The sequence below is a fragment of the Trachypithecus francoisi genome, unplaced genomic scaffold (genome assembly GCF_009764315.1).
Source record: "Trachypithecus francoisi isolate TF-2019V2 unplaced genomic scaffold, Tfra_2.0 Lachesis_group13, whole genome shotgun sequence".
Lineage (NCBI taxonomy): Eukaryota > Metazoa > Chordata > Mammalia > Primates > Cercopithecidae > Trachypithecus > Trachypithecus francoisi.
Window position 1 is genome coordinate 49,476,138 of NW_022681458.1, and position 12,933 is coordinate 49,489,070.

Sequence of the window (12,933 nt, forward strand, 5' to 3'; positions counted from 1 at the left end):
CCCCAGTTCATACTTAACCAAATGTTAACTAAACGGGAAAAAAGCACAGTTAGATAAATCATTAATTAAAGGCCCAGAGAATTTTGTGAATTTTTCCTTCTTTCCCTTTGTGATTTCCATAAATTTGTCTTATTTTCATAACCATAGATAGACAAAAGAAATGAATTCATAAAAAATATCAAATGAACCAGGAAAAACATTCCTGAAATGTAAAGCCATGGTTCTAAGATTTCACCAGGAGAAAAAAAAAGGGGGGGGTTGGTGGAACTCTAAAGGAACAGAAATGTAAAGCTACACAATGAATATAAATAATTTTCTTATTAAAGGAATTGTTTTCATTTTATATGTGCTACGGAAGATTTTGGTAAAACTTTAATCAACAAAAATATGTGCGTTTTTCATACATTGGTCAGTCAGCTATGTTTAGCATTAATTTAAATAATTGTTAAGTGGAATCGATGAGGGAGTGGCATCGAATGCAAGTTTGAGTAAGAAACTAAAATGTAAATTTGCTTTTTGTAATCTTTGTGGCATTTGAAATGTACTAGTGTATTACTGCTGCTATTAGTTTGTGCTTTGCAATAGTTGTCAATCTGGCAAGAAAAAACAAACATCTCCCTAGTGGAAAATGTAGACTTTGCACATACCAAGAATATAGAGTGGCTGAATTAAATTGAAGATCAAAGAAAAGTATAAGTTGCATGAAGAATAATAAATAGGATATTTTAAACTAAGAGTCTCTTGAGTCCATCTTCTCCTAATACATGAATTTGAGTTTTTTGGTGTTTGTTATTTTAGCCCTAGTATCTGATAAAAAGGGAGAGGTATTGAAAATCTATTTTCCTATGTATTATTCTAAACTTCTGTTTCTTTCTCTGCTGCCTTTTCAGGTACAAGCAAGCATTCCTCTTTTTTTTTTTTTTTTTTGGAATTTTTGGAGACAAGAGTCTTGCTGTGTCGCCCAGGCTGGATAGTAGTGGTGCACTCTTGGCTCACTGCAACCTCCACCTCCTGGGTGTCCCAGTGATTTTTGTGCTTCTGCCTCCCGAGTAGCTGGAAATACAGGTCACTGCACCATTCTCAGCTAATTTTTTTGTATTTTAGTAGAGACGTGGTTTTACCATGTTACCCAGGCTGGTCTCAAACTCCTGCGCTCAGGAGATCCACCTGCCTCGGTCTCCCAAAGTGCTAGGATTACAGACGTGAGCCACCGCACTCAGCCTGCAGTCTATAGTCTTTCTAGCTGAGAGATAAATTTCAAAGAGAAATGGGCATATATTTTTATACCTATAATGTTTACAATTTGCCTTATCACTGGAACACTAAAGTAAACATTATTAGTCTTCACTTCTCTTCGATGATTTTAAATAAATTGATTTCTATCCTTCAAACATATTATCTCATTTATTTCTCACAACTCAGTGAGATGATTGTTTTCTCCTCCCTTTTTTAAACTTTTATTTTAGGTTTGGGGGTACATGTGAAGGTTTATTACATATGTAAACACGTGTCATGGGGGTTTGTTGTACATATTATTTCATCACCCAGGTATTAAGCCCAGTAAGTATGAGGATGAAAATTTGGAGACAGTATATGGATAGACAGATAGATAGGTAGGTAGGTAGGTAGGTAGGTAGATAGATAGGTAGGTAGGTAGATAGATAAAAATAAAAGTGGGCAGGAAGGAAGGGAGGGAGGCAGAGGAGGAAAAAAGGAAGGGAGATACATGTAGATACATGTAGATATTTACAGATGGCCCTGGTCATGCAATGATCAATAACCACTTTATAATTTAAAAATATTATGAAGCTTTATGTTTTTCAGGTATTACCTAATTCAAATACTAAATATTTTTTTAATAAGTCATGCTTTAGATCTAAAATTTTCTTATTCCTAAGGCTGTGTAACAGACTGCCCAGCACTTAGTGGCTTAAGACAATGAATATTTATTTTGTTCATGAATCTGCCATTTTGGCAGGGCTTAATCAAAACAGCTCATTTCTACTCTCTTTGGCATTAGCTGATGGTGAGGGGAGGGAATTCAAAGGCTTGGTGCTATACTGATCTGAGGGTTCTCACTCATATGTCAGACTGTCAGCTGAAGACCTTCTTCTTCTCCATGTTGATCTCTTTGCATGGGCAAGTTTTGTCTTCCTCATAGCATGGTGGCTGAGTTTCAAAGTCAAGCATCCAGAGAGAAAGAAAGAACCAGGTAGAAGCTATATCCTTTAGTGACCTAACCTGGGAAGGCATACAGAGTCATTTCCACCATAGTCACAAGCCTGTCCACTCTTAAAATCATAATTTTTTTACATTTAAGGAAATATAAATCACAGAAAAGTAAAAATTACTTATGGAATGGCCAAAGGATTGGAACATATGCAGATTTTTTAAAATCTTTTTTCCTTTTTGGAAGAAAAATACACCATATCCCAAGCCATTCTTCCTAAGCCTTTGACAACTGGGAATATAACAGAATTGACTTAACATCTGTTGAGCACCTTCTACATGCCAGACTCTGTGGAAGGGACTGGCAATATGTAAAACATAAGTCATACATAAGCTTCTAGATGCTGAAATCTCAGCTCAAAAAACCTATATTAATCAAATAAGCAATAAATCCTATGAAAAACTTCTCACATAATTTTTATTAATTTGCAGCAAAAATTAATTTCTTGCCTTCTAGTGTGTCAAGTTATTGACTCCACTAGCATGGGGGTTAGCCCATTTTGGAACAAAATTCTTCTATTGAAAAATACTTGTTTGGAAAATAAACATAAGATTTTAAAACATGGAAAAATAGAATCACTTTTTCCCCTGAGAGGAAGTTTGTACAACACATGCATTTATAGACCTAACCATCTGAACTTGAGTCTTGTTTTTCCTCTTACCAGGCAACTGTATGGCCTTTAGCAAGTCACTTAACATCTGAATCTGTCCCTTCATCTGAAACTGAGCAGTATCATGAATACTACTAAAAACTATTTCCAATAATTTGGCATATTTTAATGCAGTAGTTAGCATATTTCATGCTTAGGGTTAGCCTGTTTCCTCTTGTTTTTCTAGTTCTAGAAATGCTGTGGTTTGATGTTAGAGTTAGATGATAACTCTACTAGTTAAAATACATATCATACAAAGCAAATAATTTACATTTCTTTATATAAGTATTACAAGATGTTTCTTGTTTTAAAAACATGACTTTGTTAATTTCCCAAGTATTCCAGGTAAGCATTTCAAGTCGGAAAACTAGGCTATAAAACTGTTAAATATTTCATTGTTGATTAACATTCAAAATGTCCTACACCAAGGCAGTGAAAGAAATAGGAGGACCTAGGACTAGACTCCCACTCATGAGCTTTCATGATTTAGGGTGTACGTCCTCCTTGTGTTCTTCGTATTAATGAGTGCAAGTCTTGATACTAAGGGCCAAAAACATCATGCCAGTAATCTACAGTTAAGCTCTTTTCAGCTCTGTAGAAATCTCCCTTTTGGCTTGTGCGTGGAACTTGGCAGCTCTGTTTTTAGAACTGTTCGAATTTGGCTTACTGCATCCCTCAGAAGCGGCATATGAGCACTTTATCAGTTTATTCGATATTTTAAGATGCATATCAGGTTTGTGTACTAGCAGTTAGGAGAGATAATAAATACTTTCCACTCCCCACTCCCAGTCCACTGACTCTATATTTGAGTAATCTGAGAAAGACAAATAAATAAAATTTAAGGATTGGAGAGAAGAAAACAAGGACCCAAATAATCTATACACAAAGTATTATAAGGAGGGATGGAGCTGGAGATTGAAAAGTAGTCTGGGGCAAGAATGCCAGGCCTCAAGCATTAGATGTTAGTCCAGCTAGTCATAGACATATTATGACTCTCTTCTGTCTACTGAAAGGATCAGCAAGTCTAGCGATCATAATGTCACCAGCTGTTTCCTTCTTTCTGGTCTCTCCTCCATGTGCTCAGACACCATTGTAGTGTTCATAGATCAGCATAATCCTACCTACATTCTCCTGTCTCCGATTCTGATCATAGCACATTTATCAAGCACCTATCCCTGCACTTTCCTTGCTGGCCACAGTTCTGGCATGAACACAAGCCACATTTATTTGTTTTTTCAGTACTGCTCTTTGGAAAATTCAAATCTTCACAGGCATTTTGCACTTGTCTTCTTTCTTGAATGGTAGTGCAGATGCTCAGACCTGTGGTGAGTCAGTTTTCAGATATAAATTAAAACAAAGTTTTGGAAAGCTCTTGGAAAACAGTGCTTACACAGGTATCATCTAATCAGAAGTCAGTTGCTGATTGAGTTAAACATTAGCAAAAGATTAGTGGAAAACTCTAATCAAATCAGTTTTTTTTTTTTTTTTTTAAACAGAATCTTGCTCTGTCGCCCAGGCTGGAGTGCAGTAGCTCAATCTCGGCTTACTGCAAGCTCCACCTCCCAGGTTCACGCCATTCTCCTGCCTCAACCTCCTGAGGTAGCTGGGACTACAGGCACCCGCCACAACACCTGGCTAATTTTTTGTATTTTTAGTAGAGATGGGGTTTCACTGTGTGAGCCAGGATGGTCTCGATCTCCTGACCTCATGATCCGCCTGCCTTGGCCTCCCAAAGTGCTGGGATTACAGGTGTGAGCCATCAAATCAGTTTTTTAAATATAATCACATACATAGACTGAGTCTGGGAGACAATAATGTAACTGTGGAAAAGAATTACTATATAGAGGACTTGCAGAATGTCTAGATTATATATTGTAGAAATTAAGATAAAGAATATTTTTAAAATATGTGCTAAAGCATCCTGTTAGTAATTATGCTCATCTTAATATGACTGTCATCCCATTTGGGTTTACTGTTTGGAAAAAAGTTGATCACAATTACCAAAACATTATATTTAAGTTGTTAATAATATATATAAAAAAAACTCATAAAATTAGGCTTTCATTTCAAAGAACATTGACATTTAAATTTGTTGTGACACTTAAGCTATTATAATATAAAGACAAAGAGCAAGAGTTAAATAGTTGGTTAAGAATAAGGAAGTTTAGGTATTGTAAGGAAGTAGAGTAAAATAATAAATTTCAGGTTTTAATCAATCGGATTATCAACATGTTGAGAGGTGTTTTCTTTTGCATAAATTCTTGAGTTGAAGTTTATTTATGATAGGGTTTTAGGTTTGTTATCATATATATTTAAACTTTCCTACCCATCTCACTGTATTATTGGTTTATTTTGTATGTATTCTGAACTCACAGAACATCACAGATTCAAATATATTAGATAAAAGTAAAACATAGAGAAGAGTTTTTACATGCACCTAGAAGTATGATTTTCCTTTCTTAGTTTCTGGCATAGGTGAGCATACACAGATAATAATCTTGATCATTATATTGTTTATAATTAAAAAATGAAGCACATCAGTAGTAGTAATCATGAGATAATCACATCCCTGGTGTAATTAACAGGCATAGGACAACGCCAAGTATCATTAATGCCTTAGAGTATGTTTATATTATGATGACTATACTCTGTAGGTTGCCTTAATTTTCACTGTAATATATGTACTTTTTAAATAATGAGGTTCTTTTAAAAATGAACTTTTCTCTTTATGGAATATCTATTAATATACATACTTTGGAATAGTCAGTAAAGTTTACTTATAGTTCAGTAGTTGTTGAAATTTTTCTCTGTGTTCCATAATTTTGTTTCTCTCTAGACCATATCCATATCAATATACAATAGTCTAAAGAGGTATACAAATAAATAAGTAAATCAGTGTCTTATCTGAATATTTGGAAATTTACAAAGACTAGAATTCAATAAAAATTCAATTAAATTCAATTAAAAAAACAACTAAGAGTTAATTGATTTCTTTGGCATTTTGGCCATATACTTCCACTCCTAACACAGATAGACATTACCTGTTTTTGAATAGCTTGAAATTAAACTATTTTAATTTTTTCCATCAAGTCATATGGGCCACATACTAAAAATAATATTAAGTAGTATTAATATGTTTGTTGCTATATCTTTGTTGTGCTACTTGTGCAGTCATTTTGTTGGAATTGCCTGATCAATTTAGATGCTTATTTTTGCCCTATCTAAGTCAAATGACTTGTTGGCTAACTTGAAATTGGCTTTGTGAATCTTTCAATGATGCCCTTATAAAGACTTATTGGACACAAGTAGAATCATTGAAAATGAAGACAAGTGGTTTCTTTTGCAAATTATTACTTCTGTTCATCATGTCAGAGGGATGCAGTCTCCAGTACTAACTATGGGCTTACATCTGTGTATTTCCCAGTGCAACAATGACTATGTGCCTGTGTGTGGCTCCAATGGGGAGAGCTACCAGAATGAGTGTTACCTGCGACAGGCTGCATGCAAACAGCAGAGTGAGATACTTGTGGTGTCAGAAGGATCATGTGCCACAGGTATGTGTGTGATCTTCTTTGCAACCTTCTGCCTGGATTCCAAATCCAAAAACCATGTCTTTCATTTCTTGTCATGTCATCTCCCAATAAATAATTCAGATTATATATTGACTAGACAAGCCTGTATTGTTTTGTTCAAAGCATTTATTATTCTTATTCTTTGTCATTTTTACATTTCAAGTCACTTTTGGAAGAAAGAGGGCATCTACCATAAGGACAGTGGTAGATATAAGGACATATGTTATTAAATGAAATACAGGCAGTTTGAATAAAAGTCACATATAATTAGAAATCTAGATTGACTGCCAACATGCCAAATATGGAGAAACCTGACTATGTATGGATAAAGTTGTATTATTTATTTATGTGTTTGTTTGTTTTGAACAATAACATCTGCTGGAAGGCAATTTTGCAGATTTGGGCTCTGAAGTTGACGTCTAATCTTAGCTCTACAAAATGGTCTTATTATTTAGTAGATTATATTGACAAATGTGTTTGTAGTAGACATAATTTCTAATGACATGTGTCATTTCTGACTCAATTAACCTGGAATTCTACAAAATTCTTCGGTCAAGTTTACCAACAGTGCTATAAAGGAAGTAAGAAGAAAGAGAAGAAAGAGAGACTTCATATGCTCTATAGCCTTTCAAGTTTTCCTTCTATCTATAGTAGTTGTTAGAGCTTATGCTTGAAAATAAGCAGTGCTTTAAAATGGGGCTGAGTTTTCAAGTTAAGCTTGATATCAAAGTCACATATATTATAGAGACTTTAAGGTGCCATGGTAGTTGTTCTTTTTTTTTCTTTTTTCTTTTTCCATTTTTTATTTTATTTTAAGTTCTAGGATACATGTGCAGAATGTGCAGGCTTGTTACATAGGTTTACATGTGCCATGATGGTTTGTGGCACCTATCAACCCATCATCTAGGTTTTAAGCCCCACATGCATTAGGTATTTGTCCTCATGCTCTTCCTACAATAGCAAAGACATGGAACCAACCCAAATGCCTATCAATGACAGACTAGATGAAGAAAATGTGGTACATATACACCATAGGATATTATGCAGCCCCAAAAAAGAATGAGTTCACATCCTTTGCCAGGACATGGATGAAACTGGAAGCCACCATCCTCAGCAAACTAACACAGGAACAGAAAACCCACACCATATGTTCTCACTCATAAGTGGGAATTGAACTATGAGAACACACGGACACAGGGAAGGGAACAACACACACTGGGGCCTGTTGGTAGTTGTTCTTAATGGCAAATAAGCATCTTTCTGGGAAGTCATAATTCCTGAGAATTTAGATGATATAAGCATACTCAGGAATAATAACAATGACATCAAACATAAACTTTCTTCAAAAATAGGAGCAGAGAATAGCGTCATGAAAAGTCTATTTTGTTCAAAAGTCCCTCTTAGATAACAGGTATTTCTAATCTAGAGTATGATGTTAAAAGTTATGTGCTAAATGACTGGGACAGGGTGGAAAATGAGCAAAGAGAAAAGCCTCGTATTCTTTAAAAGATTGGCTTAAGCATATTGATTGTTAGTAAAGTTATATTGGTGACTACCCAAGTTTCTGAGAATTAGCAGAAGAAAGAGAATAGTATCATATCTCATGGCCAATGATATTTTGTTTTGGTTTTGGTTTCTAGCAGTCTTTTCTCCTAAGGGATTATTTGCTTAGATGTGAATGTTCTTCATGAAAGGATGGTCAGGAGGCAAGCGGAGCTGGTACTGCATTTGCTTATTTGCTAAAGCAAGCAGGTCATTGCTGCTTGGTCTGTGAGTGACAAGTCATGAATAAAAGGTACAGCAGTATGTGAGAGTCAATGGGCAGCCTTCTCCAGTAGGAAAGGAGGATGACCAGCATGCTGCTCTCATGCTAAGAATGAGGGATATAGAAAGTAAGACAAGGAGCAAACTAATTATGAGGAACCAATCAGCTATAACAAAGAAATTAGAAATAATACTTTAGGACAAACTGAATAGAAAAAAAGTAGAATCCCAGGAACCAGGAAGGATGAAGGCAAATACCATAGAGTATTGAGGAAAGGATTTGCTTTTTCAAGATCATCGACAATATCTGTTCTTTTCTAACAATAACCACATGAGAATTGGCAGGCAATTATTGTAATAAACAGACCAGAAATTACGGTTATGGCCGATGTAGCAAAATCTTTCGTTCTTACTTGCCAACCTCCAAGTTCTTGTCAGCGCATATAATCACATTCTCCTGATTCATTCAAGTCTTTCCATTCTAGTCCCTGATGTGCTGGTTATACTATGAAAATAAATACTTAGCCAAGTAGAAAATTTAATCACAATCGAGTAATCCATCTTTAGCTCATTCACATACTTAGATTTCTACAAGATTTAATTAGTAAGCCAGTCTTGCTGAATGCATCTTCCATGGACTTGTAAATCTAAAAGGTTTTTGATCTGAATAATGACGGAGAGAACAAAGTAATTTTCATTAACCAGATCTGACTGTAAATAAATTGGGGTTCTGACTTTTGATCTAAAAGGGATTCTCATTCTTTTCTTTGTATATTTCCCATTTATTTTTTAATGCTGTTTGACACTGAATGAAAGTGGCAAGTTGTAAGCTCTAGGAATAATAGGCAGTAGGATATATAACTTTATATTTATTATATTTCATTGAACTTTATTTTTTTGTCCAGAGAATAGATTCTTATTGGGAAATCTGCTCAATGGTCTTACTGTCAATTTAACTTTTTGTCTTGTAAGAAATGCATTAACTAGGAGCTCAGATTTAGGTCTAACAGCATGACTTATTTTCTTAGGTGTTTCTGTCTCACTAATAAGACTTTAGTAGGCTACTTATCATCAGTTGGCCAAGATGACTCATCATATAATAGAGAAAATATTAAAGCTTCTCATAATGATTTCATAATGATGCCACCGACTTAAGTGATCATTTTTCTAATCTATTCCTTCTTTTCTTCCCTGGCTGTTTCATTTGTGTCAAATCAAATATTGTCTTAAGAACCATGCCCCTTGAAGTTTTAGAAATGCATGTGGGAAATACAAGATAAAATACTATCGGCATTTTTTTCTGATTTTCCCCAACCATATATATTTATTAGAATACCCATAGATGAATAGGCAAGGTGTTTACTCTACATTTTAATTATTATGTTCCAGACAGTACTTAAGCATTTAAAATATGCTACTGTGCAGTAAGCCTCAAAATAGCCCAATCAGATAGATATTACTATACCCATTGAATAGAGGAGGAATATGCTTAGCAAGATTGAATAACATTTCTCTATCATGCAATGAGTAAGGTTTGGAGCTTGGAACTCCTAAGCCTTTATGCATTTCTCCTTATGTTCATATAAGTGTAGAGAGATGAACAACACATTTTCCTTGACTGAAAGAAGTTTATAGGGGAAAATTTAAAATAAAATATATACATTTAACTAAAATATATTTAGAATGTGTTATCACTGTAATACCACAACCTGTTATTTAGCCCCGAATGAGTATAATACTGAATTAAGCTTTCAAATTAATGCAAATACAATCAATTAAAGTTTTTGTCTGTGAAAGTATACAAAAAGGAAACTTGACAAACATTAAGCACTCAAGCACTGTTCTGTCCAAAAGAGATGATGTTGTGACTTATAACAGTCAGTTTAGTTGGTAGGAATATTCTAATATCAGCATGAATTCATCAGTCTTTCTTGATCTATTATCATGAAACAGTCAATTCTTATGATTAAAATCCTTGTTTGATTTTACATTTACTAAGAATAAATTTTATCATAAATTATTTTACCAATTTACTTGCCTTTAAGGAAAAGATATGCTGCCCCAAAGACATATGTCTTGTCACATTAATAGTTAATTGATTACTTGACATTCTAATAGTCAAGTAGTGCTAGACCGTATAAATTTAGTTAATGTGGGTCTCCAACGAGACTGACAATTCAAACTACTACTCCTTCATGGTACTGCTAATGCCAATACATGATAAAAAGGAGGGCTGCTGGGAAGGCCTTCCTTCTTCAATATATGTCAGCCTTCTGTGGATTTTCATATAACATGCCTCTTTCTATGTGGTGCTTCCCAATAAAGTATCATGGAAGCAAAGAAGTAAAAGTCATGTTTTATCTTAATTGGACTAAAACCATAACTTCTTAAGAGTGGCATTTGGTATAAGTCTTGAACCCTGGGTGAGATTTCACTATGGGATGAGGGCACATCAGGCAGAGATATCAATATTAATCTTATTTCCCTGTATTAACATTAAAATACATAACCAAATGTATTGTGGACGAACAAAAATGGAAAAGCAGAAGGAAGATGATGTCTATACTTAAGAAGTAGAAGCAGATGGAACCTCAGTAGTTTGATTTCAACTTGAAATTTTGCATGTTTCTGGGAACTACTTTCCCAGAAATAGACAACGTTGACCAATTGTAATTAATGGGAGGAAGGAGAGAGAAGAAATGGTGAAAGAAAAATCCAGAAGAAGAGGTATGATTTTTTTCTGCAAGAATCATTTACTGAATATCGGACTTCAAGCACAAAGGCAAAAATCAAGCTCTCTTCTACTGATATCAAAAACAAAGGATGATTTGTCACAGATGGAATCATCCACAGTTGTGGTATTCGTAAAATATATCAACACCCATATAAAATATATTTCTTTTTAAACTGCTTTTCTCTTTGTTCATATGCAATTTGCAAGAATATAAGCCTTAAATATGGGTTTCTTTGCCACAGACATTAGACTATTTAATTTCTGAAACTTACTGATTGTTACAAGCATCTCGTTTTTAATACTTTATTTTGCTAAGGGCACCAAATCCAGCCTGTCAAGATTAGGAACTTTTCATAGCCAAGATTAGGAAATTTTCCAAACTGGGCAATAATGTTTTCATAAAGCTTTGGAATAAAAATGATGGATAATTTATTTTAGAAGTTACATTAATAGATATTAAATTAAATTGATGTGAATGTATATTTTTGGATTAAATATTAGTATTTTTCTCAAACAATATTACTGCAGTATTAAACTAAGAAAGTAAACTTGAGCTTAAAAAGTCATAAGTATTTTTAAATATGTTTTACTAGCAAATATAATTTTTCCTCCCACAGATGCAGGATCAGGATCTGGAGATGGAGGTAGGAGTTGCCTTTTTACATATTTGAAGATTTACTGGTGGATATTATTATGTATATTTACTTATGTATATTCCATTTCAGACATTTAAGGCAAATTCATATTTTGCATTTTAGGAAAGATGAAAACATAAAAAATTGTCTCCATATAAAGTACATGTATATGCCATGCAAATTGTTTGGCATACTTATGAATCGTACTCTATCTCCAGTTAATCTTCTTTGTTCATTTGTTTGTTTGTTTGTAAGTTGTTTTTGATATGGATAGGCATAATGTAAAAACTTCTGAAGAGAAGCATGCAAGCATATTTGGCAAGGAAGAAAGAATTCATGAGGAAATCATTTAAATATTGGATTTTTAAATATGAGACACTGCTCTCAATTACTAGGTGCTAATAAGACATACATAACCTACCATATAGACAAGGTTTTAATTATCAGATTTATAATTTGAAACTGAAGGAACTTTAGTTCATAAAAGTGAAAAAGATAAAATTAAGGCCAATGAGAGTATAATATTATCTTTGCTTCCTTGATTAAATCTATAGTTATTTTTACTAAAGTATGATATATGTTCCCATTATTTAGTTTTGTTTAGGGAAGTATATAAGAAAGAGAGAGAGAGAAACTTTAAAAGTTTGATCTAATGTACTTACTACCAAATGAAGATTTTACCTATAGATTGAAACTAAATTGTAAACGTCCCAAATACTTTTCCCAGTGAAATTCAAACAAAATTAGACTTTTATACACACAAAGCAAAACAAAACACAACCTATGTATAATTTCAAGATTAAGAAAAACAAAACAAATAAAAAACATTCTCTCAGGACCTTGCTTCAGTTGTGTAAAATAATTAAATGTGCTATTCCAAGTTGATTTCAGTTTTTAAATACAGAATTTGATAAACGATAAGTAAAAGAAGGCCTTGGGTGCAGGGTGGCAGATATTTTATGCACCCTTTATCTAGTTCAGGAAACACTTGAAAGATTTATCAAGTTTCCTTATGTAATGAAAGGCTTAACTAGTTCAAATAAGCAATACCCACAGAACATAATTAGAGCAGCATATTGGAGCACAATTTTTTTCATAAAGACTAAAACTGAACAGCAGTCAAGACTCAAGCATAGAATATGTTTCAATGTCACATGATGTTGGACAGTCCTTTGATGTCTGGACAGTCTTTCTCTACTTCTAATAAAGTTTTTCTTAGCTGATTAATATAGTATTCCCAAGAAAGTTTCCCTAGAGGTTTTGAAAATAAGACCTTAGAAGAACATATTAAATCTTAAAGAAAAAAAAAAAAAAGACAGAGAAAAAAGGCAGTTCCTTTAGTAGATGTT

General features: G+C 33.8%; 1 protein-coding gene across 1 annotated transcript in view; it reads left to right on the forward strand.

Annotated features, from left to right (window-relative positions):
* TMEFF2 (transmembrane protein with EGF like and two follistatin like domains 2) overlaps window positions 1-12,933 on the forward strand; it is a 245,391-nt gene that overhangs the window by 4,732 nt on the left and 227,726 nt on the right. Inside the window, exons 3-4 of the mRNA XM_033230800.1 lie at window positions 6,304-6,433; window positions 11,567-11,593. Of these exons, the coding sequence (XP_033086691.1) occupies window positions 6,304-6,433; window positions 11,567-11,593 (157 nt within the window). The remainder of the gene's footprint in view (window positions 1-6,303; window positions 6,434-11,566; window positions 11,594-12,933) is intronic.